This window comes from Wyeomyia smithii, chromosome 2 (genome assembly GCF_029784165.1).
Source record: "Wyeomyia smithii strain HCP4-BCI-WySm-NY-G18 chromosome 2, ASM2978416v1, whole genome shotgun sequence".
Lineage (NCBI taxonomy): Eukaryota > Metazoa > Arthropoda > Insecta > Diptera > Culicidae > Wyeomyia > Wyeomyia smithii.
In genome coordinates, this window is record NC_073695.1 from 1,715,779 (window position 1) to 1,741,717 (window position 25,939).

The window sequence follows — 25,939 nt, forward strand, 5'->3', positions numbered from 1 at the left end:
AAATTCTAAGATTTCGTCCACATATTAGCATCCTTTCACCCATCTTTTGAAAAAAACAGATCTTAAATCGGACAAAAACTGAGCTCAAAACGGTGATTCTACGAAACCGGTTTTGGCATAGTTTTAGTATATTTCAATCCCCCTACAATACTAAAATAGGTTTATCTGCTGACATTTTACGTAGATCAGACACCTACCATTCAATTTCTGAGACTTTTTTACTCAAAATAAGATATAACTTGACTACCACTTTAGGATATTAGCGAATTACCATTAATGCTCAGAAATAATCGATATTATTTTATTCATGTTTATTTATAAGTCTTCGAAATAAAATCGTACAGACATTTCTTAAAACTACTTATTCTAAGTCTAAACATCGATTTGGTCATGTTAAAATCGTACACGTCAGAAACAATGTTTAAACTACAACAACACACTTCAAATGGATTGTTTTGGGCAAAAACAGTGCAGTATCTGGAAATCCGGAAAAAATCACGTCGTCGAGTAAGCCTTTGTGGTACGTTGAACTGGACTTTGCTGAGCAATTCTGAGCTGTCTACGTTGTTTTAAAAGGTCGAAAATGAAGAGACGTTGTAGCATTGTTCTCCTGCTTGTCAGAGTTTGTAGTCGTATAAGAGAGCAGCGATGTTCATAGCGTGGCAGTCGTACTGGATCATTCCACGGCAGCATACGCAAAGCGAATCGAAGAAACTGACGCTGAATACGTTCGATTTGGTTGATATGTACAGCATGATAAGGTGCCCATACAAGCGCCCCATACTCAAGAATACTGCGCACAAGGGCACAGTACAGTGATTTCAAACAATATACATCGTTAAATTGTTGCGTATTTCTCTTGATGAAGCCAAGTACCGCATAGGCCTTTGCGGTTGTAGCTGCAATGTGCTGAGCAAAATTTAACTTGGCATCGAGAAGAATGTCTAAATCCTTCACAGTACTGACTCGGTTGATACTAGCTTGTGACATCCTGTAGTCGAACAACGTGACATGCCTTTTTCTGCAAAACGAAATCACGTTACACTTCCATACCATTAAGAGTGCACCAGTTTAACAAGGTGTCAATATCTGCTTGGATAGCACAGCAGTCAAGAGTAGACGTAACTACTCGAAAAAATTTGAGATCGTCAGCAAACATGTACTTGAGAGATTGTATGATTGAACATTAGTCGTTGACAAAAAGAATGAACAATAGAGGTCCAAGATGGCTTCCCTGGGGCACACTCGAATGTAACATAAACGGCAAAGAACACGTTCTGCCGATACGTACATACGCGCTGCGCTCGTTGAGGTACAACGATATCCATTTCGTGAGCCAGTCCGACAATCCCATTTTCCGAAGCTTTGTTACCAGCAGAAGGTGAGGCACTTTATCGAACGCTTCGGCGAAGTCAACGTAAATAGCATCGACTTGTTGACGCTTATCCAATGCGCAAATCAGCGAAGCAACATATGCCATCAGGTTAGTGGACGTCGAACGTTTTTTGACAAAACCATGCTGCCATTCGGATATAACGTGCTGAACTTTTAAGTAGAGCGAATCGTGGACCAGGCTTTCGAACACTTTCGGTAAGCAGCTCAGTATGGATATAGCCCGATAGTTTTTTACGTCGTGAATACTACCTGCCTTATGAACGGGAACAATTGCTGCTGGTTTCCATGCACTGGGAAAGCTTCCTTCGGATATTGACCTGTTGAAAATGATCCATGCAGGCAATGCAAGCGACTCAGCACAGTTTTTAAAGAAGATAGGTGGTAGACAATCAGGACCAGCGCCTTTGGAACCAACGATAGATTGTAGTTGCAACATCACATCACGAAGCGAAAAGTTGAAAAGTGTCAAATCTAAGTCGAACTGCGGCAAACTATTCAGATACGCTTCAGACGAAGGTGGTCGGTTATTACTTTGCACACTCCGAAAAAAGGATGAGAATAGGTTTGCTGACTCGAGCGCTGATTTGCTATGTGAAATATACTAAAACTATGCCAAACCCGGTTTCGTAGAATCACCGATTTGAGCGCAATTTTTGTCCGATTTAAGATAAAATGATGGGTAAAAAGATGCTGATATGTGAACAAACTCTTAGAATTTTGATATTTGGCCTCAAAACAAAATGGCGTCGAAAAAACCACAAAAATTCCCGGTTTCTCAAAAATTCAAAATGGCGCCATTGTTGCCCCTTAAGTTGAAATATGTTCAAACTCGGGGAAATTCAGTTTTGCATAAAAATACACAAAAAAAATTATATATAGAAGCCAAGGCAGAAAAAAAAGTCAATTTTTGTTGCACTGTGTAATGAATCATGAAAAATGAAACAGTTTTACATTAGGTACATGCAGCTTTTTTCGACAGCAGTAGAAATTATCTGTTTATTTGTGGCGGTGGTGTGGTGCGGCCCTTAATTGGCCGTGAAGATGGTGCTTTCGTTTCATCGGGCACTGCATGCTTGAAAAAAATATACAGCACATTTTTGTTCAGAATAATACTTGTACACGTTTCTCAGAAAGTGCGTTCTCAAGTAATTTGCAATTATTGAACATTATATTCTTTAGCTTGCGATTTGCTATCTTTTTATTGCCAAACTAGTTGAACGTTCCCGGCGATGCTCGGGATCAAAGGTTTTAAATTTAAGAATCATTTTTTATATTTCATTACTGCTTTAGCACAACTTACTTAAAAAATATTTCACATCTTATACGTTCATCATCAGTTTAAATACTTCAATATTTTGAGAACAGAACACACATAAACTGGAAGTCGCCATATCGGATTTCCAAACGACGTATGGAGTTCCACTTTCAGAATTATTGAAATAGTTGGCCAAATACCACTTTAGGTCATTTTTCTGAAGCCGGAAGCCGCCGTTTTGGAAAATGTTTTGTGGAGTCGTCCCAGTTTCGAATATACCTATACTGGGTGATATTCGGGCTATTTGACAATCGTTTACAGTAAAAGCTCTGTTTAGGAAATTCGAGTAAGTAAGAAGAATTGAGTATGACCATTCATGCTTATTTCTCCTCTATAATGAAATCTAAAGAGATGCTTGTGATTTTTTTCAAAACGAAAATGTTTGTTCGTGTCCAAGGAACACGTCTGAGAAGAAGTGAAAGTTTTCTGATAACTAACAATTGTGCTTTAATCCACAAAACTATGTAGAAAATAAAAAATGACTTTCAATGCTTAAGTCGCCTCCTAATCTATGTTCAAACCAATGAAATGGGACCTTTCCTCCAGCTAAATGTTCCAAGATCTAGTTTGGGTACAGGTAAAAAACGAAATCGAATCCCGTAATGTGTTACTATTCACAAATCTACGAATATATCAGAAATGTAAATTTTCTATGCTCGACTCGCACTGATTCAAAACATGGATTTTCCACAAAAAAATATTTGGAAATATTAAAGAAACAACGAACATTTTATTGAAAGAAAAATCACATGTCATCGTTTGAATTTTGATTTAGATGCGACTTGAGCTTATGCTTAAAAAGTCAAAATTTTGCATGTATTATATGTTTTTCAAAAACAAAAATCACGGAGAGTGTTTTAAGGTGTTTCTTTGTATGCAGAAAATCAACTTCAAAAATGCTTCGAACATACGTAGTTTTTGAGTAATATGTCAGCTTTAAGCAATAAGAGACGTGTTATTTTTTCTCAAATGTCTTTCCTGAACATTAACTAACATTTTATTGGAAAACAATCACATATCATAGCTTTGAATTTTGATTTGCAGACAAATTAAGCCTAAATATTCATGATTTTGCACGTTTTACTTAGTTTTGTGAATGATATCTACATTTTCAGTAATCAGATACCTAACATTTCTTCTCAAATTTCATTCCTGAACATTAACAATCATTTCATTGAAAAAAAAAAACACATGTCATCGCTTTGAATTATAATTTAGAGACAAATTAAGCCTAAAAATCTTGGTTTTGCATTTTTCACGTAGATTTATTAAAATTATTTAAATTTCAAATGATCAGGTACTTATTATTTTCCCTTAATTTCATTTTAAAAAAATCACAGATCATAGATTCGAATTTTGATTTAGAAGCAGAATTCAGTATGAAAAGTCATGATTTCGCATGTTTCACGTAGTTTTGTGATTATCATCTCGAATTGTAGTAATCAAATACCTGTTATTTATACTCGAATGTTTTTCTTGAACATCAACGAACTTTTCAATGAAAAAAAAATATATGTCTTCTCTTTGAGACGAATTGAGAATAAAAAGTCATAATTTTGCATGTCTTACGTAGTTTTGTGAATAATATTCCAAGTTTTAGTAATTAGCTATTAATTATTTTTCCTCGAAAGTCGTTTCCTGAACATTAACAAACATTTTAACGAAAAAAGGATCTCATGTCATCGCTTTGAATTTTGGTTGAGACGTAAATTTAGCACAAAAAGTCACAATTTTGCATGTTTTACGTAATTTGGTGAATAATATCTCAAGTTTTAGTAATCAGATACTAATTTTTTTTCTCGAATGTCTTTCCTTAACATTACAAACATTTCAATGAATAAAGAATCGCTTCGAATTTTGATTTAATTTAGCACAAAAAGTCACAATTTTGCATGTTTCACGTAGTTTTTTGAATAATATCTCAAGTTTTAGTAATCAGATAACAATTAGTTTCTCTCGAATGTCTTTCCTGAACGTAACAAACATTTTCATGAAAAAAGAATCACATGTAATCGCTTTGAATTTTGATTTAGAGGCAAATTCAGCTTGAAAAGTCATAATTTTGCATGTTTTACGTAGTTTTGTGAATAATATCTCAAGGTTTCGTAATCAGATACTAATTATTTTTCCTCGAATGTCTTTCCTGAACATCAGCGAACATTTTCCGGTTAAAAAACCTTTATGTCACCGCTTATTTTTCTGATTTAGAACGATTTCAAATGATGATGATTACTGTACACCACAGAGACGGAGGGAATAATATCAATAAGATCAAGCGTTACGGAATTCCATTTTTATATAGTAAGAAGATATAAAAAATCCGTCCCATACTAATAGCAATTCGTAGATATTAGGGTTTGCAAGGAATACATTCAACGATACAAGATTATAAATACCCGCCCTGCGGAGAGTTTTGAAATTTCCTTGATTTTGTCCTAAAATAAACTTGTTTGCGATTGTACACCATCAAAGAAACCTGCTCAGAGCAATGTCACAGCTACACATATGGCCAGTTCTTTCCAAGAATTCATCGCTTATATCAACCGTAATCAATTTCAGATCGATCAAAGTAAGCATAGCCTGTGGGTGAAAGTAAAACGTGCCGCTATCGTATATCAACGATATTAACACACTTGCGTACAGCTTCCGTAAAAAACAAATATCTGCGCTTTCACTAGAAGTAATACAAAATGTTTACATTTAAGACTCGTGTCCTCAAAGTAGTGCTCGAATTTGCTGTTGTGAAAATGTCTCAGCCCGATCGTTCGTGTTCCTCATTTTAATGCAATACTGATAAGAATGCATTTGCTATGTGTGTGCGTGTTGTGCAAACGGAGCAAAAGAAAAACTACCGCGGTTTTCCCATTCTTTGCAATTGTCGAGCAGAAATAATGTTTGTTATTGGAGAAGATATACACTTACCTACCAGCTACTATTGCTTTGCTGAAAAGGAAGCTTTTGGCGGGTTTCCAATACGAGTAAATAATTTTTGGCTTCAACTATTCCGGAAGAGCGCAGAATAGGGTTGTTGATATTTTATTGATATTTGATATTATCGATATTTGCTCGTCACAATATCAATATTTTTGACCGATATTGGCGCATTTGATATTATCGATGTTTCGATATTGCTGTCCGATATTCTCGGTTGCCATCAGGGGAGTGCTGCCGGCAAAACTTTGCCTACCGATCATAAATTCATCATGGCATCAAAATTAAATTTAAAATGCTTACACACAATATAAGATATTCATTGAAAGTGCACATTATACTGAAAACAAACGTTAAGCAGGGTGACACTCAAAACTCGAAATTAAATTCCCGGGTTTTTCCCGGTTCGTTCAAATATTTTTCCCGGTTATTTGTACTTCAGAATTCTGCATTTTTTCATACAGTTAAGGGTTAAAAAAGCGTGACTGTCGATTTACATCCCATTATCGAATTACATTCTAATATAGTCACTTTTTAAGCGTGTTCACGCTTATTATAATCCAGAGATATTGTTGCAGAAATTCGAAAAGTGTGACGGACGTCATCTTTTTCAAGAGGATAACGTTTGCGGTAAAAAAAAAATGGTACCCCGCCACGTCAAAAACGGACATCGTGCGGCACTTTGTAGACGCCTGGTATGCCCGTTCCGGCATCTTCAATATCTTGACACAATTGGACAACGCTCAAAGCATCGGAAGAAAGCCCAGTTCTGGACGGCCAACGACCCTGAACGGCAAGAAGCTTCAAAGGATGCTGAAGAGGAAGACCGAGGGAAAAGTGGCTAAATCGCTGCGTGCACTTGGTCGGGAGGTTGGTGCATGCGGTAAAACAGTGAAAAAGTTGTTGGAAAACATGGGCATACATGTCAGGAAGCAGCAGTCCCGTCCACTGGTGCTAGTCTCGGAGCTGCAGGCAATGACGCAGCGACAGAGGTTTAAGATGGTCAAGTCGATTTCCCTGGCAAATCGCGATGTGACAGTGGTAATGGACGACGAGACCTATCTAACCCTAGATGACAACGATTAGTAGGGCACTTTGTATTTTACCTCCCCTACGAAGAAAGTGAGCACCGAGGTGAAGTATATTCACAGACCAAGTTCCCCAAGAAGGTGCGGCTGTGGCTGACAATCAGCGAGAAAGGGATGTCAAAGTTGCTCTTCTTTTGCTCCGGGCTGGCCGTGAACGAGGAAATTTACAGTACGAAGTGCCTGCCAGAAGTTGCGTCGTTTATCAAGAAATACCATAAGGGCGAAGACACGGTGTTCTGGCCAGATTTGGCATCGGCCCACTACTCGAAGCGATCGTTGGAGGAGATGGAGAATTTCTGGGCATACTTGAAGCGCAAGATCTATTCCAACAATTTTGTCGCGAAAACGAAGGAGGAATTAATAAAAAACACAGAAACAGCTTGAAAACATGCCTGCACGCAGGTTTTCGTCCGCCATGGCGAATGTTCCGGTTAACTGCCGGAAGGTCGCTCGCAGGGGCGTAGAATTTTTAAAACTTATAAACAACGTATATAATACTCATTACCGAGGACTCCTAGGCTAAATTAAGTTTGTAGGAACCGTTTTTACCTCAACCACCGAAGATTCAATATATAAAAGAATTACACTTAAACATATTAGCTTCAAGAGCACGGGCCGTGGCATTCTTCTTTCTGGCTTCTTCATCTTGATCTGAATTCTCCTTCTTCTTTGTCTTCAACAATTCAATATATCGGCTATTTGAAACGCGAGCGTAATAGATTAACGACTTGGTGATATCAATTTCGTCTTCACCACCGGCATCCTGTATTGCATCGTACACCAATCGCTGGATCAAAATCTCCTTAATAAACACGGTCAAGTTAGGACGTTTCTTGCCTAAATCAGCTATCAGATCTCTACAGAAAGTATCAAGGCGTTTTTCACTACGGCGGTAGGAAGTCAGCAATGTCTCCGTCGAATGCATACCCAACAGTTGTGAGTATTCTTGGCGAAATCTGTCAACTACAGTTCCCGCGAGATTATCTTCGTGAACCATTTGCTCTAGGCGAAATTCGAGCCGTTTGACTGCTACTTCCGGGGAGCTTACCGTGGTCAAGTTAGTTTCCAAGAGAAAGATGAATAAAAACAAAACTGATATAAGCACTGTGAGAAATGAGTTGAATATACTGGGAGCCGGGGTGAGATTGTGCCATCCAGCCCGTGACCTGTCAGCCATCTCTTCCGGGTCAGAAGACCAGTCTTTCTTGGTCGTTTTCGAGAAAACTTATTCCAGGAATTTTAGTGATCGCCATGAGATAGCTGACAATCTCACCTCGGCTTGAAATATTCAGTGAAATTCCCGGTTTTTTTCCCGGCTCCAAAAAATTCCAGGTTTTTTCCCGGTTTTCTCGGTTGGGTGGCCACCCTGGTTAAGGCTTGGTTTTCCATTGATAAATATATTTATTCGAAAATAGGTCAATAGAAATTGAAGGACGTTTACTCTATTTCAGCTATTTTAGGACAAACCAACTAAAAAGTAGGTACCAGAATTGTTGGTATTAGAATCATTAAGTGCTAGATGGAAAATGTAAGCAGTTCGACAGAAATATGGTTGCCATATTTCTTTTTTATTGACAGCATGTATAGAGCGAATTTCCAGAAATTTGGGTGTGAAACTTCGCGGGGCAATAACCACCACATTAAACCGATCAAATGCGATGCCTTGGTGTTACGTTGGGATGGCAGGATCGATGAATTTCAGTAAAGAATCGGTGTTACATAAGCGATAACCAGAATGTTCAGGTAGGATGCTTCAGTAACTGACTGCTGATTAGTCAATGGATCAGTGAAGTTTAGGAGACGCGGCTCACGAAACGTCGGTTTAATCTGATTGGAAAATGCACCTTGCGTAAAGCGATCAGCAATCGGCCCGCTGTCCTAACGGACGAGATGAAATAGCAAACACTTCGCCGGAATATGCAATACTAAAGCAGGTATTAGACGACGAAAATATTTGCTATTTTTGGTACGATTTTTATTTGCACAAAATAAAATCTGTATTAAAAAATAGCAAATATTTGCTTCGTCTAATACCTGCTTAAGGTGAAACCTCATTGAATCCAAAAATGGCCGACTTCGAGTCACCACTTCGAATTTTCGAAAGCACAAGACTCGGAAACAGTTAATGCGTTCTCTGTGAAAATGTTATTTTATGTTTGCTGTGGTGAAGCAAACATAAAAAAGAATTTTCATAGGAAACGCAATGAGTATTTCCGAGTCTTGTGCTTTTGAAAATTCGAAGTGGTGACTCGAAGTCGGCCATTTTTGGATTCAATGAGGTTTCACCTTAAGGCATGAAACATGCTGAACACCAACCCGACCGATCGGGTGAGATTCTCGCCGTAGGTTAATGAACAACTCTACTCACGGCTGTTTGTTAACCTTCGGCAAGAATCTCGCCCGATCGCTCACGTCGGCGTTCAGCTTGTTTCAGGCCTAACTAAAATCCAAACAAAAAATATATGAAGGAAAATATCGATAAAATATCGATATCGACGCGTAATATCGATTTCAATATCGATGCCGCTCTTAATATCGATAAAATGAATATCGATATTTTATTTTCAATATCGACAACCCTAGCGCAGAATAAGAATGAAAGCAATCGATTGGTGCGAAACGGCTTCAGATCTTGATATTCGCTCGTTAAGCATAGGCATTTTTCCGGTCGCATATTTGCTGGAATGTGTCTGGCGATGTGAGAGTAGGATATAATGCCATCACGTCATCGCAGAAGAATGTAGTAAAGGGACTTTGATCCTAGTAGGGGAAAGTAGGTAAAGACGGACACTGCGGGTAAGATGGACACTATTAATATTTCACAAACTAGAATGTATCATGATAGTTGAGTGATGCGAATACCTTCTTTATAGTGTGTTAATGCTTTTGAGTTGCATTATCGGTTTTCAGCAAGCAAACTGTCAAATTTGTAAGTAAAACAAAGAATATTTTCGTGAACGCGCAATTTGGTGTAATTTTTATTCCACGGAAATTAGTGAAAAACTCGTGGAACTTACGTGTTTTCATTTGTCCACAATAGTAAAGTGATTAATTAGTCTTTCCTCGGTTTTCTAGTGAAAATCCAGCAGATTTTCGATGTTCCGATGAAGAGCTACGATCGTTTGAAAAATTTACAACCAGGTCGGGCAAGACGGACACACTAAGGTAGGGAAAGATGAACACACGGATTTTCCAAGAACTTTCACATCTAGCATCTGTTGTGTACTACAGATGTTCACAATGTACACCTGCGAGAAAAACCAGCAGATATTAATCACTTAGCAGTTAGAACAGGCCTTATAGGCGGAGAATTTTCGCCTTCATCCTAACCCATCCTCTCAAACTGTTCACGTGATGTACTCTAATAACGTAGAGTAATGTATGGCCATCACTTAACACATAAATCAAAAGAATACTCAACGTACTACATCTTTTTTGTGAGTGTCCACCTTTACCTTCGTAGTGTCCATCTTACCCACCCCAAGTGTCCGTCTTTCCCAACCATGTCAAAAAACAGCAATTTGTAGTCTTATTTTTGAAGACCCAAAACACATAAAACTTGGAGGAAGTTCACTAATACCAAAAATGATTATGAAAACAAATGACCTTAAGTTTCAATTTGTATGACTACTGCGATCTAAATAGCAATACCTAAGCAATTATTTAGATTAAACCTTAGGGTGTCCGTCTTTACCTACTTTCCCCTAACCTTTCGAGTAATAGTTGTAAATCGAACTGTGAAGTTTATTACAATTTCATACGCACCAGAAGCAGCATTCATAGTCCAGAGGCAACGCCTTTATTACAGTTTTCCATGTTTCGTTACCTTTTGTGGCTTTCACATAGGAAAATCCCTTCCAACAAAGTTATATTTCGACTCATGCTGGTGGATGTCGTAAATTCACGTTATAAATCGAGCGTTGTAGGTACACTGCCGGAGCTCCATCGAACCGTGCTGGATAGAATGAGTAAAATTACACCCACACCTGAAAGTTTAGAGTTTTACTGTGTTGTGTTAGCGCAGTGGTAGAAGGCTCTCCTTTTGATTGAATTACGGGAGGGTTAGTTTCTAGTCCTAATTCAGGTAACGGCCACAACAGGTATAACGAAATGAGATAAATCGTGTTACGTTTGAACTAGAGCGGAAAATGTACCGCTGTTACCCTATTCAAATTTATGTCAGTGCTGATCAAAAGTATGATTCTATGAATAGTAATAAATTCTCTAGACCAAGAAAAATTCACAGTCAATTACTTCTACTCCCGGATGTACTGAAAACTATATTAACGCAAACAACCAACTTTTACATCAGCAACAACAAAATAGAGTTTAATTCTTATTTCTTTTAGGGCTGAATTATATGTCGATGAAGGATAATCCTTTTTATCCTGTACAGCCAGTAAAGCATTATAAACAACCTCATCTCATGTGGCGCCGAAAAGCGAATTCAATCTGAGTCGTTATATGGGCTTCCGGTGATTCATTTTGAATCTGCACAACCTGGCATTAACCACTGTATTGATCGAGTCCCTGTACAGTCACAGGTCGAACTCACCACCCGAGAAAGCCACTCTGGTAAATTATGTTGAGACGTTAAGCTAACCGCTTTTTTTTCACGAAGATTTCTTTGTGGCTGGAAACCGAACACTTCATTCGTCACCTCCTTAGCCACCGCCACATTGCCGGTTGCGATAAAATAAACCGAAATTTACCTGCCCGCTGGGAAATTTTGGAACAAAGAAACGATTGTTCGGAGCGAAGAATGTAAATGTCTCATAATTCTCATTCCACGCTCGCTCGTTCTCTCTCTGTCTCTCTCTACCCACTTCACTCGACTCCGGTGGCTCATTTCCGTTAGAGGAATTGCTTTTGGGGATTTCTGTCTTGCTTCGTCGTCGCCTGACGTCGTCGGGGTGGTTTCAGCTGTTGCTGGAGCATTTGCCTAGTGGTTGATTTATGGTGAAACTACGAACCACCAGCAGAAAAAAAGGGGGGAACACAGCAAGAAAGTCGTAATCAGGGAACACAACTCTAGCAGGAAGGGATTAGCCTTCTGTTCTGATTTCAGCAGGATCTCGACGAGGGCAACCACTGTAATCAGTAAGGTAAATGTATATACAAGACCAAACAACTTGTATGGTGTAACGAATCTTGGCTCATTATCCTTCAGGTAGAAAGGTCGAATTATTCTGTGTGATTTTTGTTGTTGGGTTTGTTTGTTGTGTTATGTCCAAGTAGTTTTTCTTGAAGCTAGTCTTTAGCAAACTTTATTCAACTCAAAAATTTCACTAGCAAATAGATGAATTTCTTTACATAAAGTCTGCAATCAACCAAAGACAATAAAGTAAATGACAAAGGAATCTATCGACGTCCCATCCATTCATCTGTTTAGCGTGTACTTTACTGATAACACTTTGCCAGTGTAAATTTTAACTAGAGATTTTGCATTTTAGCACCTGCTGTATCCTATCAGCCGAATTAAATTATATTTCTCTACTCTTTAAGAAGATCAAGATTTTTGTCATGTCTGTAATCAACTAACCATTTAATAGCAGTCATTAGCATAATACCATCCTTGCAATTGAAGCCTGAATCATCAACTATTCACAAAAAAAGAAAAGCCAGCTATGCCAGCTATTGTTATTCAACACCAAGCTAAATAAAGGCTGTAACTGCAGCTGCAGGGTCACTCGCATAATCACCCATAAAATATTCTGTGAGACTGAGAGCTGGGAAATGATTTCAATTAATTTCGGTCATTGTTTCTCTCCATAGGACTCTGCGGCCCCAACCGACGACGGGATAATGAAGAGCTGAAACGCCAGTGTAATTAACGTGGCATGAAAATTCTGCCTCCGGCATTTAACCACTAAATCTCGTATCGGTCGAAACTTGAGCGTCACTTCCGTTGGAGGCGCTAGTGAATGTGAGTGTGGCTGTGCGCGTGCTGGACAGCGAAATGTCGAAAACAGCAGGGGAATCCCGTGGGTCCTCCTCGTCGCCATCGTCATCCAGAGGTGGGGCAAAATCCAAATCCAAATCGTACAAACAGCAATGCAAGCCGATAGACGTTTCTATCCTGGAGCCCACGACCGGACCGATGCCAAAACACGTGACCGTCGCCGGTGATTACGATAATGATTTTCGTTTCATTGGCAACAAACTGAAGCGCGAAGAAATATCGGAACTTCGCAGAGCACTTCGCAACGTGTATTATCTGGTGATTGCACTTGTATGCTGTGTGTTCGGGCTTTCGTTTTTCGCACTTAATTACGTTAACGGTCGACTAGGTGAGAAAGCTCCGGTCAAAACTGGTCCACAGCCAGTGCTGAGTGAAACTAGGGTGGAGGACATAGTGAACAAGTGCTTGATAAATAACATCGATAAATTTAGCCAGGATTTAATAGCCCACGTACGAGGGACGGTCGATTTCAGGTGAGTGAACACCGAAAAGCGCAACCTTTTCCGGAGCCTGCTACAACAGGTGCGCTCGGATTTAGCGATTAAGCTCAAGTTAGACATGTGGCAACAGTTTGAGCGGGGATTTATTCATCCGTTTCCGATAGCCATCGATGAGCAGCTTTGTTACTGTTTGGGTTTGGGTTTTAGGACGCACCTGTAATCGTTTGGTTTTCTATCTAATGGAGAGGCACTCGGTGAAGTGTTTCATTTGCAGTATTGAAATTGCAATTCAATCGAGCCGATCAATTGTAAATATGTTAACAATTTCATTAGAGGTTATACAGCTTTTGATTATGTTTAGCTTCGAACAAATCACTTTTTGTTACATTTGAAAACCTCAACGCAGATGAGGGAATGCGCGCAAACTCGTCTATGAGTTTGGGTAACAATCCACAATTGATGAACCTGAAAAATAAAAAAAAAATCACAAGAAGGTTGTATGCAAAGCCACGACCGCAAGGTTGAAGTAGAATACTTTTACAAGAAAGATAACCTGGCTGCTTGCGTGTCAGTCATTTTTTCTAGTAAATAAATGTTGACCGTTCATTGGCAGTATTGTAATTTCTTTTTGTCTTATATTTTGAATGAAGTTCATTGGATATTTTTAAATTTTGTGCAAATGAAAAGTTGAAGTGCTGCCGAATTGTAATATGCACATTTAATACGACATCATTAAACGGGAACGGAACCAAGGCTACGGTTATGCAGAACGCGAATGCCGGCGCGATGCGATTCGCCTTACCGTGGTGAAATGTACAGCTCTTTTTAAGGCGAAGTAGAGCTATACATTTCAACAGATTTCGTCTTGCTGAATCGCATCGCGCCGTCATTTGCGTTCTGCATGACCGTAGCCAAACACTAAGCGACGCAAACACGTAATAATAGTTAGAGTATGCATGTAGATGAAGATAATTAACTTTGGTTTATAGCGCAAAACGAGAAAATATTAACTCTTCAAATAATCATTTGTGTTCTTCAAATTTCAGTTGTTTAATTTAATATCCGATAAAATGTTTGTTTATTGTCTGATGAAGCTCTTATATAGGCCAAATGATGCATTCCCAATTTACTAGGTCCATAACTCTGCCGACCGTGCTTGGGAAAGCGCGGTATAACGACCAATCAGAGGTCGAATACAATAGTTCGAATGATAAAATTGCAATTTCATGCATTTGGTAGGAATCTTAGAAGATTTTCTAATCGATTGCTGCAAAAACGAAGGAAATCCATCGAAAACTAACCGATTTATTAGCATTTGAAATTTTTCTCACTTTTTTCAGTTTTAGATTTTCATTTTACATCCCTATGTAGCCGAACTTCCTGAGAGAAGTATTCTAATTCAAAATTAAATCTGCATTAACTCATTTGTTGTCCTCATAAGGACAATTGTTCAATTTATCATAGGATGTAGTGTTTATCTTACATCTCTGTGTTACCTTGATAGTGAGGACTAAGGGCATCTTCAGCGGTGGTCTATTTTTGAAACAACTTTATACTAGTTTTACACCAGCGAAACCTAAATAGAACCAGCAAATATAGACCAACTTTTCGTTCTCCGCACCGGTGTTGAATATCTTGTTGTTTTAAACCGCTGACATCTGTCACACTGTCAACAATTCAATACCCCATGGTATCAGTTAATGAGACTTGTTATAATAAAAAACACTCAATATTTAACAAACGGAAATTCGATAATTTTTACGCACATTAAACGATTACTTTGGCAAGACACTTTATATCCACAAGACTTTATGGATTTGACGGTTTGACCCGAGTGTCAATGACATTTCTCAGGATGGATTGGTATGATCTAAAATTTTTGCTAAAAGTAGGGTTTCGGAGGATAGCGTAAAATATTTGATCGCGTAGGTCACATATTGCCAGTTATGCTTCAAGCTTAAAAGGAGCAGTCATTGTCATTTGTCCTGCGGCTCATCTAACCCGCAAAGTCGAAAAATACGAAAAACGAAACATAACGCCCCCCAGCGATCATTTAGTTTTGTTCGAGTTGCTCGAAACGAAATGCGCAATGTCACCCCAGCATTTTGAACGTTTTCAGTTCAGTGTCTTCTAGGAACATTTTCCTGGCCTCTTAAGTTCTCCTCTAGTCCCAATATAATTAAGGCGACGGTTATGGTCTTTCAGAATTCCCCCTTTTGCGACAAACCTGTTCATATTCTGCTTCAGAAAAGCCACAAAAATGAATTGTGAGTTGTCCTAAAAAATCTTTGTTTTGTTTATTTCCCAACACTCGCAAAACGCTAAAATGGAAATAGCCAAAAATTAGGTATTCAATTGAAATATGACATTTTACCCACCTATTGGCAGCGTACAAAGTGTTTTAGAACGATCTATTTCTTGTTCCAAAAAGTGACAAAAATAGACCAAAACGTATACCAGTTTCAAATTTTTTCAATTTAGATCTGGTATAAAAGAAAATTTACACCACCGGTGCAGCAGTGAATTTGAGTTTGTTCCAAAAAAATAGAACAAACAACGAAAAATGACGCGCGTCTAAGCATAACCCGAAATGTTTCGCCGTGCTGCTCCCATTTACCTTTACATCGGCCTCAGGGAAGTACCGGCTGCATCTGCATCTACCGCTGAGGCTGTCACTATACTGCTATTGGTACCAAAAGCTATTAACTCTTCAAATAAGTGTGTTATTTGTTCTCAAAAGAACAATTGTTCAATTCAAAATCGGATTTACGCAATCGCATCTCTGTAATATTACCGACAATAATATTCTTCTGAACAAACTGATACAACTTTCCCATTAGGCCTCTGCCATAATAGACGCGAAAAGCGACGCGAACCGATTCGCTCAGCTGTAGGTTGATGTACAGACATCAGTAGAGCTGTACATCAACCTACGGCCGAGCGAATCGGTTCGCGCCGCTTTTCGCGTCTACTATGGCAGAGGCCTTAGAGAAAGTTGCTGGCTGATGTATTCACTTCATGCAAGCCTGCTGCTGATGCTTCCCGCTACCACACTGAAACAGCATTTTAGTGAAGGGAGTGTCGTTGCATCAGCTGACCCTGCTACTATCGATGCTGATATACCCGCTGCAACAGCTACGCTATGCATAGCCATGCCACAGTTGTGGCCGCTATACGCAGGCCCAACTGCTGAGCACCTGCAACGCTATCCGTAGCCATGCCACAGTTGTGGCCGCCATTGGTATCCGCTGTACCTGCATCTGCTGGCCCTGCTGCTATCGATGGTGAGATCCGCTGAAACTGCTACACTTATTCGCAGCCATGCCACAGTTGTGGCCGCTATCCGCTATCGATGGTACCCACTGCTCGCTCCCGCTGCTGCTAAGGGAGGACTGCTGTCGTCGCTGTTCAGAACTACTATGAGCGGCTTCGACTAAAACAGGCTCTTATATAGGGATGAAAATAGGAATGAATTATTTTACGTACGTGGTGGAATGATATAACTTGAAAAATATGTGTGACTTCATTCTGGTTCAGAGCGATCATTTGATAAGCTCCACCTCTTTTTTCAGTTTCTAAAGTTTTTTCTCAGTTTCGTAGCACGGATGCACAAAAATGATTTCTTGTGAACATTCTGTCAAGCCGGACCGATAGCACTCTCATTGAAGCAACAAATTAACATGTTTTGTGTCGTGTTGCGCAGCTTGGTTGAAGAAAATGTTCCCGTCCCCGTGTCGCATGTAAGCAGATTATTGCGTTCAGTAGATAGTGTATCCAGCGAATAAACACCGATGGTGCTCTCACACACGCAACGGTTTTAACCCGTATCTAATTGCGGTTTGTAACATCAAGCGATTTCGTTTGCTCGCTGTTGCGTGTTGCATCATGTTGCAACTTGGCAGCTGGGAGACGACGAAATTCTGTTTATGCTGATTGATTGAATCGACTTCATATTAGCTCTGCATAGTCGAACTAACTGCTTTTGTGAATGCGTACTAACAGGGCAGTTTATTATTCAATGTCGGTTATGCCGATCGCAGCCTTTGCGCTGCCCCTACAGTGGGGGGTTTACTAAATAAAGTGAAAATTAGACAACTACAACAGAATTTGATTGCATCCCGCACAGAATGTCTGCTTGTGTTGATGCCAGAAAATTATTAACCTTCAATTATTTTTTTATTTGCTTTCAAAAAAGCATTTTGCTGTTCAAAATCGGTTGCTAATTACAACCTTTGAGCTGCCCTAACATTGGGGGAATTAAGATACACGGACAACATGCACTGTGGAAGCTATTTCACATTCAGTAAATTAGACGGGTGCGACAAATTTAAATTGCTAGGATGCAACACAGAATACTTGCTTGCGTTGACAAAAATTATTAACTTCCAATGACTTGTTTATTTGCCTTCAAAAAGGCATTTTGATTCCCATAATTGGATTTCCTGATGGCAATCTTCATGCTGCCCCAACACGGGGGGAATAATGGCTGTCTGGCGACACACGCTGAGAAAAACCGCGCTGCTCCTGAGACATGGTGACCAACCACAGAGCTAGTGCTACTGCTAAGGAAGGACGACTGCTGTTGTCGCTGTCTAGAACTATTATGAGCGGCTCCGGCTGAAACAGGCTCTTATATAGGCCAAATAGCATGTTTTCAATTGCAAGGTATATGATCGACCGTGCTTGGGAAGCAAGCATATAACGACCAATCAGAGGTCGAATTTTTCGTTTTGACAAGGCTTGACTATTTTCAATAGTACAATAGTGTGAATAATAAAATTACAATTATCTTATTTTGGGAAGAATCTTAGAAGATTTTCCAATCTATTGCTGCAAGAACGAAGGAAATCCATGGAATACTAACCGATTTATTAGCATTTGAAATTGGACATATTTTTCACTTTTTTCGGTTTTAGATTTTCATTTCACATCCCTATGTAGCCGAACTTCCTGAGAGAAGTATTCTACTTCAAAAAGCACATAAAATATACAAAAAAGAAAACCATTGCGAAAATCTTCAAAATTAACAAGAAATTTGCTGTCAACTTGACGCAGCCATTAAAATTGCACATGAAGAACCGTAAAATCGAACATCAAATCAAGTCTTGCCCTAAGAACTTTTTCAATTTCGTAAAAACCAAACTTAACGTGTGAGGAAAAAAATCCGAACAACTTTTAAATTGGTCTACGATTTCGAAGTGCTGCACAAAACGAAAAATCCCCTACCACAAAATGAAGATCCACTTTTTTATAACTGGTAACACAAACAGTCGATTCTGTCAAGTGACGCTTAGTTGGGGAAAAGGCGTGGTCGGAAGAAGATCGTCGTGAATTGATTTGCAATTTTTGTGAGCGAAATAAAGAAAAATCTAAAAGTGAAGTGTTCCACTATTCTAAAGATCTTGGATATAGAAAAAAAAAACATTCATATACATTATTGACAAACTCTTCGAGAATGGAAATACCTCCAAAAGAAAATCTGGTTCCGGACGAAAATGCACTTTGCAAGAGAGCAAAATTCGAGCGAAGTTGTGAGCGGAAACACCTGGTGCAATAAATACCCGATTGATTCAAAACGATGAACAAGTATCTGCATGATATGGGTTTAAAACTTTAAATATAAGTACCATAAAAATGACAGAGTAGTGTTTTTGCCAGACCTTGCATTGTCAAACTATGCTAATGAAACTTTAGCGGATTTGCGGCAAGACAATATCGGGGTTTATTCCAAAAGGATGTAATCCTCACAAAGTGCCACAGCTTCAGTCTATTGAAACTTTCTGAGCAAAATTGAAGTGAATGGTCTACCATAAAGGTTACAGAGCAAAAAACGTCTATTGTTTGATAGAAAAATCGAGAAGGAGCTCAAAACAATTGAAACATCCGGAATTCAGGAGCAAGCAAGCACCCCAGAGAATCAGGAAATCAGCGCGATGTGGAGCTGAGTTTTTCCAAATACATTAAATACCAATATAGTTCACTTACGTGAAATTATGAAGACAAATTGAAAATGACAGAAGCGTAAGTCACCTTTTCGACCGCTGGGTGCGCCACTTCCGATTTTGTTCTACACGACATGCGAAAAAGAGTAACTTTTGACAATAATATTACCCTAATGGATACACTGAAAAAACTGCACATTTTATTGTGAAGTGGACTCGGCCGAATATTTTATAATAATAAAGTTCGCCTATGCATAAGGCAATCCATGGGTGGTGTTCCACGGTTTGTACGTTTGTCGACCTCCGACAATATTTCGAGTTGTAAAATAGCGACTTCCGGTGACTGGAAAACTGCCGATAATGACCAAATACCACCTAATATGGGTGTTTTTTTTAACCAGAATGACGCTCAGAGGCCAGAAATTGTCTCCAAATGCCAGTTTGAAATCCAAGATGGCGACTTCCGGTTTTTGAAAAATCAGACAAAATTTTGAATTGTAAGATGGCGACTTGGAAAAAAGAGGAAAATGACCAAATACCACCAATATGGATGTTTCGTTAACTAGAATGACGCTCAGAGGCCAGAAATTGTCTCTGAATACCATTCTAAAATCCAAGATGGCGACTTCCGGTTTCTGAGAAACAGCGAGATATGACCAAATACCACCCAATATGGGTATTTCCGAAATCGTGATGATGCACTGAAACCACAAATCGACCTCAGACAACATTTTGAGTAGTAAAATGGCGACTTTTGGTGACTGGAAAACTGCCGAAAATGACCCAATACAACCAAATATGGGTGTTTCTTTAAACAGAATGATGCTCAGAGGCCAGAAATTGTCTCCAAATGCCATTATGAAATCCAAAATGGCGACTTCCGGTTCCTAAACAACAGTGGCAAAAGACCAAATAACACTCATTATGGGTATTTCCGGGATTGTTATGATGCACTGAAGCTACAAATCGACCTCAGATAACATTATGAATTGGGTTGTTAAGCTATTCACGGATTTCCGATTTTTATATATCATCTGAAAGAGTGTAATTTTCTGAGCAAAACGTGATTTCCTTCGATTTTTAAATGAAGAATTAAAATTCGCTCCAAATCGCTACAATGACAGTTAGTATATGGGCGAACTGTCATTGTAGCGATTTCGAGCAGATTTCGAGCAGTTTTAGTTCTTGATTCGAAAAGCGAAGGACAACGATAGAAAATTTTTTTAAATCACGTTTTACTCAGAAAATGCAGATCTTTCAGATGATATAAAAAACTGATATAGCTAAACAACCCAATTGTAAAATAACGACTTCCGGTGAATGGGAAACTGCCGAAAATGACCAAATACCACCCAATATGGGTATTTCTTGGTATTTTCTGTGGTCCCCGTGGCTCTGTGGTTAGCGATGTCGGTCGGCTAGCTCTCCCACACGGTTGTGTTATCGGGTTCGATTCCCGATCGAGTCGAGGATCTTTCCGAGCTGGAAATTTTCTCGACTCAGCACTGGGGCACGGTTTATCGTTGTACTTATCCTACACGTACAAAATGAGCCAGAACAATATCGATAACGAATTCTCTCAACTAATCTAGTTCATCGAGACCGCTATTAGCCCCAAGGCTGAGCGTGCGATATTGTTGTATGGGTATTTCTTCAACCGGCCGATTTCCTTCCAATATGAGATGCTTCGATACTGGAATGATACACAGGAGCTAGAATCGACCAAAGACACCATTTTGAATTCTAAGATGGTGGCTTCCGGTTTCTGTAAAACGGCCGAAAATGACTAAATAACACCTATTATTGGTGTTTCTTAAATCAGAATGACGCTCAGGAGCCAGAAATTGTGACCAAATGCCATTTTAAAATCCAGGGTGGTGGTTTCTGTAAAATAGCCGAAAGAGACCAAATACCACCCAATATGAGTGTTTCTTTAACCAGAATGATGCATGGAGCTAAAAATTGACCTCAGACACTATTTTGAATTGTAAGATGGCAACTTCTGGGAAACAGCCGAATACCACTGCATATGAATATTTCCGTAATTGAAATAATGTATAGAAGCCAAGCATTGACCCTGGACACCATATTGAATTCCACTTTCAGTTTCTGGAAAACAACGAAAATAACTGAATACCACCCAATATGAGTGTTTTCGGAATAGAGGTGATGTACTAAAGGCAAAAGTCGAGGATGTTGTCATTCCGATAAAACCAATAATTTCAAACGATATAAACAAATCGCAAGAAATCAATGAATTTGGAATGTTGAAAATTATTAAATTAAACACAAAAATAGGCGGGACGAAGTTTGCCGGGTCAGTTAGTAAATACATAAATATGCTGGTTAAAGCAAAGCTGCAAGTGATGAATACGAAGATTAGAACTCGAGAGCAAAAAAATTCGGAGCGATAAAAAAAACAAAAAAATACTTTCAAAACGAAGAAAACTAAACATTAACTAAACTAAACTAAACTAAAAACTAATTACGTTTGTTTTGTTGAATATCTTTTATGTATAATATAATAAAGCTTTTAAACCAATTACAACATTATATGTATCAATACTTAAATTGTTAAATTGATAGAACATTCAAGTGTTATCTAAGCTAAAAGTTGCACAACAACCATATACGACTATTGACAACCATCGTGCGGTTTCTCCTTCTATCTTTGTCACGAGGTAATTGAAATATTCATTTAATTGTACACTTCGTGGCCTGATTATTGAGCTTGAGCTTGACGGCCGCACATTTCGTAGTTGCTTCCCGTGATGGATCTGAGCTTGTGAAGTTACACAGGAAACCACGAATATTTGGCACTTGGGATTAGTTTACCAATTTTTTTCTAAGAACTTGTTTCTTATATTTAGTCTATTTTTTATGTGCAAATGAAAATTAGGGTGGTCCTGAAATCGACTAAATGAAAAAACTAACTTTTTATTTGCATAAATAAATGTATACATTCATCTGCACGGTTGTGGATCAACTAATTTTAAGCAACTTTCGGTATTTCTTCACAATATTTATACAATATTTGTTCTTTTAAATGATACCAAAAAATATTATTTATGTTTGCCCAAAACGGAGACATCAATATATCAAAAGGGCCTATTTTTAAAATAGAAATAGTGAAAACTCTTCATCTGTATAATATATCTTACTTTTCTTTTTCCGACTCTAAGCAAAGTCATGCTATTTTTAATTTTAATTTAAGGAGTAAATGTAATAATGAAGATAGAAAATTAAACTAACTGAAAATATGATTGTAGAAACTACGAAAAATATAGTTCAGCAGGTGGGACTCGAACCCACAAGTTGTGGGTTCGAGTCCCACCTGCTGAACTATATTTTTCGTAGTTTCTACAATCATATTTTCAGTTAGTTTAATTTTCTATCTTCATTACTACATTTACTCCTTAAATTAAAATGTATAATATATCGACAATGTTTTTTCGTCAAAATTGGCGTATTTTTTATTAAAGTTACCGAAGAAAACTTTGTTTTTAAATTTGAATTGAAAAAATAGAGCGAAAAGACTGTTTTTGGAAACCAAATTTCATGTCTACAAAAAAGTTTTTTTACAAAGTTACTTAGAATTATTTGGTCTACAAGTTTGCCAAAGAATGTTTACAATTATTTATGCAAATAAAAACAAGTTAGTTTGTTTTTATTTCGTTGATTTTAGGACCACCCTAATTTACATTCGCACATAAATAGAGGACTATGTATAAGAAACAACTTTTTACAAAAACTATGGCTTTAAACCGCAAACCAAAATCGCAACAAAAAGCTTATGTCCGCCTAAATTGCCTTACTGTACCACTGTGCAATGAGTTTAGTTACCTTTTTCACCACAAGAGGGGGTGTTACCTGTCTGTCTTCACGGGAATATATGGGAAATTCGAGAGTGAACTATATTGTTATTTTAAGATATTTGGTTTTTCCTATGAGGTTTGTTAATGAGTTACCTTAGTTGAATGAACAAACAAGTATAGAAAAATAAGTTGCGCAAGATTTTAATTTAGAATTGAAAGTTTGTTCGGATTTTTTTCCTCATACGTTAAAAGTAACAACTTTCCATCACGAATGCATCTTGACGGTAATGTAGGACATACTAGTAATGAAATATGTAGTCTTTTTGCCACTTTTTTTTTTCAAGAAATATACACCACATTTGAAGAAACAGACCGCAACCGCGAATATTTCTCATATTTTCCTGAATATTCGAATTCTTTATCTGTCAATCAAATATCTGAATCCGAAATTCAGAACACACTTAAAAATTTAGACGCTACGAAAGGTCCTGGACCTGGCAGAATAGCTCCAATTTTTCTCAAAAATTCGGCATAAGAACTATCTACACCTTTACTACACCTCTTTAATATGTCTCTGAAGAATGGAATTTTTCCAGAACTCTGGAAAACTTCATATTTAGTGCCAATTTTCAAATCTGGGGCTAAATCTGACATTCGTAACTATCGTGGAATTGCCATTATTCCACTTATTCCAAAATTATTTGAATCAATAATTAATGAAAAACCTAAATTAATCCACCTAGCGGTCAGACCCAGCCTTTCTCATTCAATTTTTTATTTGTAAAAATAGATTTACTTCCCTCTTCTGGAAGGAAGGGGTCTCATACAAATGAAACATAAATTTCTGCACAACTCAAGAACAAACCAAGCAAATGAGACCGAATTTGGCATGTGGATGTTTTAAGGGGTAACTAATATGTCCATAATAGTTGGATGAAACACAAATTTGTGCACATCTCGAGAACTAATCAACCAAATGGAACAAAATTTGGCAGGTAAATGTTTTTAGTGGTAACAAATATGTACATAATGGTTTGAAACCCGACTCCTTCTTCTATAAGGGAGGGATCCCATGAAAATGAAACACAAATTTCGAACAGCTCAAGAACCAATCAAGAAAATACAACAAAATTTGGTATGTGAATGTTTTTAGAGGTAATAAATATGCCCCTCCCTCTTCTGGAAGTACATTTTTCTTCACAAATTTTTGCGCATCTCGCGAACTAATCAACTGAATGGAACCATATTGGCAGGTGAATGTTTTTAGTGGTAACAAATATGTTCCATAATCGACCTCAGACAACATTTTGGGTTGTAAGATGGCAACTTCCGAACCAGAAAGATGCACAGAAGCTAAAAATTGATCACAGACACAATCTTGTATTTTGAGATGGTCACTTCCGGTGTCTGGCAAACTACCGGAAATGACCAAATACCATTCAATATGAATGTTTTCGGAACCAGAATTACGCCCAGATGATAGAAATTGATTTCACAGGCAATTTTAAAGTCCAAAATGACGACTTCGGCTCCTGAAAAACCGTACAAAGTGACCAAATATCACCCAATATGAGTTTTTCTTTAACCAGTATCCTAAATACCATTTTGAAATCCAAGATGGCGACTACCGGTTTGTGGAAAACAGCCTAAAATAAACAAATACTATCCAATATGAGTATTTCTGGAACCAGAATGATGCAAGGAGCTAACAATTGACCTCAGGCACCATTTAGAATTGCTAAATGGCAACTTATAAGCAACAGTCAGAAATGACCGAATAATACTCAATATGGATATTTCCGTAAACGTGATGATGCATAGAAACCAAACATTGACCCTGGACACTATTTTGAATTTAAAGACGACCACTTTTAGTTTCTGGAAAATAACCAGGAATACCTCCCAATATGGGTATTTCCGGTGTCAGATTGATGCCAGAAAGTCTGCTGATAATGACAGAATACCACCCAATATGAACATATTCCGAATTAAGATGATGTACAGAAGCCAAAAGTCGAGGAGGTTGTCATTTCGATAAAACCAATCATTTCAAACGATTTGTTATTTGACTTTGATCATATCCTATGGCCGATTCGTCCTGCATTTGCAGACTTCGAAAAAACCGCAAGGAATCAATGAACGTGGAACTTTCAAATAGTACGATACCACATTTAATTTAAGTTGAGGCCACATACATCGATCAAAGCAGGTATCGTTTTAAATAGTCTTTGAATTTCTCTTCTTTCCATAACTTTTGAGCCACATATCAAATTGTTATGAAGTTTGTTATTTGTAAGTTTGAGAGATGACTCGTTCGTATGACACTAGTTATGTTCAAATAAGTCATGTAATCTTTGAAATGATAGACTTTCGTTGTTTTATTAACAATTTAATACATAACGGTTGCTTAAATTCGATTATAATCAAATGAAATAGGAACGTGTAGGGCAGCCAAACTTTGAAACCACGTGTTCAATCATAATCCATTAGTTAACCTTTAACTAGCCCGCTCATCTGATAATAATAATCAAATCGGTTGTGTAGTTTCTGAGATAATGAAGTTTCGTGATTTTCACGAGTCGGTACATTACAAGAGAAGTTACAGTTCGATTACAGTAAAATTCAATATGGTCTTCTGAGGCAGCTAGACCATTCATTTGACACTAATTTTGTGGAAATCGGGTCGGCCATCTCTGAGATAAGTGAGTGAGTCCAAGTAGTCTTCGGAATATGTTCCTTTGCATAGCTGGATTTCACATTTTTTAACATAACAGGCAAAGTAATAGTCCGACTGCAAAACAAATCAATAGGGTCTTATGGGGCAACAAGACCTTCCATTTGACATTGATTTTATGAAAATCGGTACAGCCATCTCTGAGAAACATGAGTGAGATTAAACAGTCTTCAGAACACGTTTCTTTTCATAACTTTTGAACCACAAGTTCAATCTTTATGAAATTCAAAACTTAAGGGCTTTCTAGGTAGTCCGTTTTTTTGAGACCAATTGTTCAAATCGGTTGCGTAGTTTCTGAGATATTGTTGTTTCGTGAT

At 38.1% G+C, this 25,939-nt stretch overlaps 1 protein-coding gene across 1 annotated transcript in view; it reads left to right on the forward strand.

Annotated features, from left to right (window-relative positions):
* The first annotated feature begins 1,449 nt into the window (after positions 1-1,449).
* LOC129724981 (uncharacterized) overlaps positions 1,450-25,939 on the forward strand; it is a 176,101-nt gene continuing 151,611 nt past the window's right edge. The window contains exons 1-3 of the mRNA XM_055680320.1: positions 1,450-1,483; positions 12,505-12,555; positions 12,627-13,164. Coding sequence (XP_055536295.1) covers positions 1,450-1,483; positions 12,505-12,555; positions 12,627-13,164 — 623 coding nt within the window. The remainder of the gene's footprint in view (positions 1,484-12,504; positions 12,556-12,626; positions 13,165-25,939) is intronic.